The 8,266-nt window shown below is 36.5% G+C and overlaps 1 protein-coding gene across 3 annotated transcripts in view; it reads right to left on the bottom strand.

Moving 5' to 3' along the window:
- Positions 1–6,989: 6,989 nt before the first annotated feature.
- LOC150105315 (ubiquitin carboxyl-terminal hydrolase 48-like) overlaps positions 6,990–8,266 on the bottom strand; it is a 776,830-nt gene continuing 775,553 nt past the window's right edge. For all 3 annotated transcript variants that reach the window (XM_090394693.1, XM_090394696.1, XM_090394694.1), the window contains one exon: positions 6,990–7,359. In XM_090394693.1, coding sequence (XP_090250819.1) covers positions 7,337–7,359 — 23 coding nt within the window. In that variant the 3' untranslated portion in view covers positions 6,990–7,336. The remainder of the gene's footprint in view (positions 7,360–8,266) is intronic.

Below are 8,266 nucleotides of genomic sequence, written 5' to 3'. Positions count from 1 at the left end.
ACTTTTCAGATCACCCTCGCATGAAGTCCATACGTGACACTAAACTGACACAAGATATTTCGCTTTTTAATGAACTCTCTCCAAAACACCACCCCAAACAAAAAAAAGTGGCATTCCTAGGATGCAATATTGGACATAACACGAAATCGACTTCAATTACGTATTAAACCCAGTGGCCTGTCAACTTAATTCTCTCCCTGTTAAGACAGGACAAACATTTAAGACGATCTCTCAAATCTTCTGTTGCTTTCAAATTCGTTCGTTCACAGGAAACTCTTCCACAGCCTTTAGTCTAGTCCTGACAGATTATATTGTAAGATTAAAATAAACAACAACAATAACAACAAAAACATTTTAAGCATTTTTATTTAATATTAGACTTGTGTTTAAAAGAAAAGTAAAATTTAGTTACAAATAAGTAGGCCACAGATCCCCCCCCCGTTTTAATATCATTACTGTGATATTAAAACGGGGGGGGGAGATCAATAAGATCAGCAGTCTCATTTAGAAGGATCCAGTGCATTTTCTGGTTCGTCCGATAATTCTTTTTTCCCTTAATTAACTACAGAAACAAATTATCCGAGACGCAAACACAGTTTGCCAACAATATCTACCAATTTGCTGAGTATGAATACTCCATTATCTCTTTTGAAGTTTGATAATTTTTCTCTTTCTTAAAAACGTTGTCAATCTGACCACATTGACATTAGCAGCTTTGTTTTCTTACTCTAATCCACATTTGTCAATCATTTTTTTGTAGTGCGCCAGCATTACAAAAAAAGTTTTCGCTTGTAAAAGTCTCCGAACAAATTTGAAAATTTCGTTGTTTAGTAGAAGGTTGGTTATCTTTTAAACTAACAGTTTTAAATGCTAGCCGTATGGATTTCATTATATTGAAAAATAACTATTTTCCCCAATGTCAATCCTAGATTGACATCGGCCAGTACCTTTTCTATTCAAAATCCACCGAACATTTAGACACATGGCAGATCATAATGCCACCTGCAGTTTTATAGTGAAAAATAAAACGACTTTTTTTCTCGAGAGCGGATTCATTACTGCTAATATTTCTAATTGCAAAAGCTGCTTAGCTTTTTTTTTTTTTTTTTTTTTTTAAATACTGAATATCTGTCCTGCAAATTAAAAATTTATTCTTCCATTTACTTCTTGGAATTAAAACTAAATTTAAATGATTTTTCTTCTTAAAATAGAAGTTTATCTAGACTGATTTTTTTTTTTTTTTAATTCATTTGTTGATCTGCGATACAAATGCTGCAGTTGAATTTTGTATATATCGTTCCCCCACACAAAAGGTCCTCCCAAGACCTATGATACAAGTACCATGTGTGTGTGTGTGTAGGCCAGTGATTAGAAAGAATAAAGGAATTGGGTGACGTGTTTCTTGAAGCTGGAGATTGTAATCATTGGGGGAAAACAGTATAGAAAGGTTGGTCTTCCAAAGACTGCAGAAAAGTATGCCCATGGAAATGAAATTTGGTACATCGGTGTTGACTACCAGCCGATCGTGTTCGCACATGATTGTAGGAATGGTAGTGGTTCACGTCCATGGGCATACTTGCAGAAAACACACTATGCAGCAACAGAGCGTCCATGGATACAGGAAAACGACTAGGGGAAGTCTGTGAGAGACGGGGTACTGAGCACTACTAATCCATGTACTTCGGTCTTTGAAATTTTATTTGTGGAGAAGGGATGAGCATGATTTAATCTGGGGTTGATGTAGAACGAGATTTATACCAATATATTAATTGAATAAATCTTTCAAAAACTGTTTTGTAGTGGTGGTCGTCTGCTACAATGCGTGTACCTCTGTACACAGCGTTATAGCAGAGGTACTTTTATCGATGACTTTGTTAAAAGACTGAGAAGCATAAATCCTTCTCACACGAATAATTTTAAGAACAATTGTTTTCTTAAAGATGGCATTCCGTAAAAAAATGTTTTCCCGTTTTAGTACTCGATAATGGCGCCATGTTTTTTTGTCGTTTGATGTATAATATAAAAACTAAGTGGAGAGTTTTTGAAATAAAAGACAACAATCATTAATCGGAAATTTCCGAGTTCAGGATTCCCGAGGGAGTCACTTGCCCTTGGGACTCCTGAGCTCGGTTATCATGTCAATCATCGTTTGGTCAACGATTTCCATTAGACATAATATCCTAGAAGAATATCATCCTAATATCTCACCAGCATCATTTACAGGAGGAACTTATGCAGCTTAAATGGCGGATTATCATAATTTTTTTTTTTTAAATTTAAAATAGCGTAAAAATCTGTCAAAAAAATTTATAATTTGGAGTCGCATTGAAATGTAACTACCGGTTTACAATTTTATCGCTTGAATCGGTGATACGAAATTATTCTTCGCTTTAAAAAGAGACACTGAATTTTACTAGTTCTAAAGTTTTCTCCAAACTACCATAAAGATTTTGGATAAAATCTTAAAAATGAATCAGCACAGGACCTTTTATAGCGTTGGGAGATAGAGCTACAAAAACACTGTACAAGCTCACCATCATTTTGGGTATGTATACAGAATGGTCAGTTTCAAGGTCGTCGCAGGAGGATTCAGAACTCGATAACGAAAATTAAGGCAATCATTTGTTTCATTAAAAATCACCTGCTTGGCCAAACCGTAGATATCACTCCGTGGAGTAGCTTAGTAATTTGGCAAAACCTTATCATCGTGTCAAACCATTCCGTACTGATGCGAAAACCGCCAAAAATGACTAATAAACCAATGCAATGTGTCGCATCTCGCATAGGACAGGTGCAAGTATCTTTCTGAAGTGAGATCCCTCCCGTCAGAATCTTTTGGGGGATACTACACGACACGTTAGTTTCTGCAGCCCCGATCGTTCCAAATAAAAACTGAATTTTCATTCAGACCGAATGAATTAATTAAAACGTTATCTATCTTCGGAGATGACTCTCACCCCCAATATTCCGATTATTAATGCTCATTACACTTGAAGCAATTGGATTATCAGCTATATCCTTGAAAACGCAAAGGTTCATCGAACGTATTTATGCGCTTATACTGGCTATCCGGATCTGTATTGCAGTGATGTAAGTTGGAGAACAATTTTACGTAAGTGGTTCGTTTGTTCTGCCATTTGGATCAACAAAATATCGCAGCCTCCGACTATTAACTAAAATAATAAAAATTCCCGAAAATGATTTCTATCTATTACCAGCTTTTAATCCAGCCATTTTTTTTACCGGTCACTGCAAGAAGTAGTAAGAAATTCATGCGCCAAACCGAATCCTAGTTTCATTTTTTACCCCCCCCCCCCTTCCCGTTAATATTATTCGATAAGCACGTGCCGTGACAACTAAATGAACATGTTGTCTCGCAGCGTAAAATCGTTTCCCCGCGAACAGTTTATGTTAAGTGGATGTAATTTTTCATGTGTGGAAAATAGTTTTTTATTGCTTGTAAAGATTTCGTTTTTACTAGCAAGCCGCTTACACATTTTTTCTTTTTACTTTCGTAATGACTGAAAGCACTTAAAGATTATGTTACAAGCATGTTCTGATGTTTTACACTGTACAGTCGGAAGAAGTGCGCCAAAGATGATAATTATGAAATTCATATTATCTCAAAGAACGCTAAATATTCATATTAGAGTTCTTAAATTTGCTTATTTACTTTACAGCAGATGAAAATGCCCATTCTTCACAAAAGCTTTTTTTTTAGCGTAAACTTACCTATCATACGGTAACGAAATGTCATGTTTACTGCTTTACCGATATTTAATGCGAACAGGCAGCAGCTACTTTCAATTGTTGACACAAGTGCGCCATCTGGTATTTATTACCTTAACTGTAATATATACCTGATTACCTTTTCGTGTGCAACGAAAAGGTAATCGGTGAAATATATTGTGGTTTACACATTCTTCCCGTCTAGTGGAAAAATGATTGTTCATATAAAACAATATTATTGCCTTTAGAATTTAAAAATTACATTCTGAAAAATTCTGACGAACTTTCCGTAGAGAAATAGAAATTGATGTATAGTAGTGGTAAGTTGGCATAACATGTTTTGGAAAACAAGCTATTATGTTCACAATATTACAAGTACGTTTCATTGTGAAGTGATACTACTATTCATGATGAAAACAGTCTCATTTCTTATTGGAAATGTGATGTTTCTGTATACATAATAACCTCATATAATTTGTAATTTGCTTGGAGAAAATCTGTAGTTTATTGATTTAAATAAACTACAGATATTAATAGTTATTTTTATTTAAATTTATCCAGTAATTGTACAGTATTTTTTCCTCACAAATATCAATCCAATGGACTATAAAAACACTGAATGAACAATGAAAGAAACTACCCCCTCCCAAGGGATCATTTTTATTAGTTTATATTTTTAACTACGCTATATGTAGTGTAGTTAAAAATATAAATCCTACTTATCCGATATCATTCTTAGGAATATAGGTGTGTTTTGTATGTTTTTGCTTTAGCACCAAGAAATATGCCCAAGTCGTTGTTGGTGATGGTTGTTTATTGAATATTAAAAACAATATCCTGGCAATAAAATAGAAAGCATTTTAATGGCGTTTCACCTTCAGAAAAGTAGGTCGATTTACTGATTACCGTCTCCGAGGTACGGAAGCCAACGTTATCGAGTCTTCTGTTTAGCAAGATCAATCAACCTTTCAAGTGGAATTTAAGAATTCCCCAATTTTCACTCGAGTAACCATGCGTGAAACCGACCAATAAGTACCCAGATCGATCTGTTTACCATTTTAAGACAGAATTGAATTTAACAATACATAAAGAATTCACCAAGGAACTTGGCAACAGTCGACGTTAATCCAATGCAAATTGTTATTCGTGTTCACTTGTGTTTATAAAAATGAATAATTAATATTGAAATCGATGTAGTGATGACTACTTTGGTGAGAAAAATTTACAGGTGTTTATCTGATGCTCAAATTGGCCATTTTTATCTTTAAATAATAAGCTAAAAATTGCCAAAAGGAACAGGACTCTACGTGTAACACTAATTAGCACACATTAGCCATTTATTCTTGACGAACTGCTAGCGTATGACTATTATAACATTCATATACCTGTAATGGTTAACGCTGATACAATCCTAGTAGCGTGGATGATATTTTCATAAGATTAATAACCTTTTTATATCAAAGAATCTGATCTGATTTTTTCGCCTTTCCCGATTCTGTGTTGGAGCCAAGCGTGTGAGTGAAGTTTTGGCACGTGCTAATCCTACCCAACCGTTGGTTTGTACTTTGTGTTGTAAAACCCATGTGCATGTTCATATATATATAAATCATTATTCTCTGTCTAGAACCAGAGAATAATGATTTATTCTCTGGTTCTAGAGAATAAATTCTCTAGAACCAGATCTAGAACTAGAACTAGAATCCATTATAGTGCAGGGCTAATTGGCAAACTGGATTTAGAAAACAAATAAATTATGGCACGTGGGACATGCATCGCCAAATCGTTTTGGTCTGATTGTGCTCATTCGAGGCTTTCAGGTTACCACCAGAGATTTGGGGTAGAAAACAAGTTGGGATTAATGGTATTCTTCGAGTTAACAGAAACGATGTGGATGTAGCACTGCGTAGAATTTGGCTTTGAATATGTTGTACGTTGTTTCTCCTCTCTTGACGGAATAGCTCATCCGGCATTTCGGAATGGCGTCTGTCCTCCCTTGGGTATTAGTGGGAGCGAAAGAATTTTGCAATCGGTTTGTTATGTCCGCAAATGCGCGTATTTTCTCAAGGTCCATTTGCTTGTTCTTCCCCATTCCAGTTAATCTTATCCTGTAAGAAATGAATAGAGGAATCCTTTTTCATCATAAACGGGGTTACAATTTTTTTGACCAATCACCTGAAGAATCAATTTTCATTACAAATCTCTAAAATCGAGGTTACGTACAGATGGGGGGGGGGGGCTGAGTTACAGAACATCCCAATTCTCAATTTAGGGATAAAGAGAAGTGGGAAGAGTACACCAAACCTACGTTTAATTGTTATAAATTTGTATTTAGAGATCCCAAGATTGCAAATTTTTACTGGAAACCCATACAGTACGTGGACTAAGTAATGATTTAACGCTCTAAAGAGGAATTGGGGATTCATTAGGGGGATTACATTTAGCTTAGAAATATTCATATTCTTTTGCATTATCTGTATCTCACAGAAATAGAGATCGAAATACAGATCGTGTAAGAAGTGGTTCGTTTTCGCTGCATTGCGTGATCAAGCCTATAGTAGAGACAGCAAAGGTCAATATAGTATCGAGCACATCATTAAACATTCAAATAGTACTTTGATGCTTACTGAGAAATGTTTAGAAACGACCAGCGTAGACACAGTTACTTTCCTGGTTACGGCTGAATATCGTGTCCAGAAAATGGTAAAATTAGAAGTTTTGCAGTCCTTCGTTTGGAACCAGATCGAAAACCGTGTCTACGGGAACAGCAAGGTCAATCTTATAAAGCCCACGTGCCTCACGTTCACCATAACCGTGACTTGCTTTAGTGTCCAACTCCTCGCAACGTGCAAACTGAACAGAGAAACTGAAATAACTGACGAAAGTGTCGGACACGTGACATTCGTGTGCCTCAGATGTTCTCAGAGCCGCTTCTTATCGTATACGTCCATGCATCTCATGACAGGCAAGATTTACTGATAAATGAATGTAAATTTTGTCAAATGGTCATTCTGGGGGATTCGTTTAGTAAAAATGAACAGGACATACGTCTGCGATTAGAAACGGCAGTTTCTAATCGCAAATCGGATATTTTTGAATAAATGGCGACGTTTATGAGAAAATAAAAGTTCATCACTGCTGAACAACACACACAGATGCATTCAACAGGATGAGCGAATGGTGAGTGCGCATGTTTGAATGTTTCCGGGTAATTAAAACAAACCCAACAGCAGCAGAGTTAAAGAGTCACTAAATGACACTAATTAGGACTGCCAGAAGCAGTTTTATTACTAAAAATTGTACATTTCTGAACTTTACAATTCCCAACAGACACAGGGCGAGGCTCCTTTTGGGTAACAGTTCTTTCAGACAGAATTTCTCAGAAATACCAACTCACTATGGTATGCTGGAAACAATGGAATAAGCGGCGCAGCCACAGGGCGTTCGTCGTGTCACGAGGCTTCCGAACAAACCACGACTTGCTAAGCGAGGTACCGAAGTCGTCATCTTGGGAGAATTGCTGAAAGGGTCGGAAACAGGGGAGGGGAGATAGAGAGAATGACAGAAGAGTTGGGTGGAGGACGAAAGCAAGTCTTTCTTTCTGTCTTTTCTAATTCCTTTGCAGTTCGGTCCCTAGAAGAATAAACAATCCATTTTACCACACAAATGCAACAATAATTAACATACAATCCTGAAACTATCTCTTCATTGAAATCATTTTTAATTACAAATCAAAACCCCTTTCAATTCGCTAATTGGACAACTGTTAGCAAACTCAGTGTCGTTTCATTCAAACAAATGTCATTTATTTTTATAAGCATTGCGATTGGGGCGTTCTTGAAGCGTTTATGGTCTACTGCTGCACTCGGTCAGCGTGTTTTGAGTAAAAAAAAAAAGAAGTGCGACACCTACTATTCGGGATCGATTACTCGATATAAGAAAATTTTAAGTTAATTCAAACAGTTAAGATATAAACTAGGCATTCGCTTAGGTAAGATGCATGAGTATTTTTATGTCACTCCCAATCATGAAATGTTGATGACTTTTAGAGCATTTAATAAATTTAAGCAGTAGTAAATAAACATGCGACTTCTTCAAGGAGTTGCTGGGTTTCACACCGATAACCGTCTATCACCGGACTTTCACAAACACCTTTGTCCAGGCGAAATTCGAACCTACAGGCTGTTCACTGGTGAAGCCATCCACTCGCATCGCGTCGATTTAAAAGGCCAAACTCAAGACTATGTGCACCAATGCGTAAGATATCTGTGAAACTTGGTTCTAGCAGGTAAATCCCTGGGGAGCTGCTTATTTCCAGCATAAGATTACCTGTTCGTGCAGATATTCGTACGGAACTCAACATCTTAATAATAGGAATGGTAGCCGATATATTTTTGAAGAATCGCACGACAATCCAAAGCTATCGTGCCTGAAACGGAATTTCAAAATGACATTGAGACTCCAACAAATGTCATAACCAAGAATGCTAATGGCAGTGAATGATATCCGCAAACCCTGCATTCCGCACATCCAGATCAAC

This window comes from Typopeltis vanoorti, chromosome 6, assembly GCF_054136105.1.
Source record: "Typopeltis vanoorti isolate ZY-2024b chromosome 6, IOZ_Tvanoo_1.0, whole genome shotgun sequence".
NCBI lineage: Eukaryota > Metazoa > Arthropoda > Arachnida > Uropygi > Thelyphonidae > Typopeltis > Typopeltis vanoorti.
Note: the sequence above shows the minus strand (reverse complement) of the source record. Positions and strands in the feature narration are given on the sequence as shown.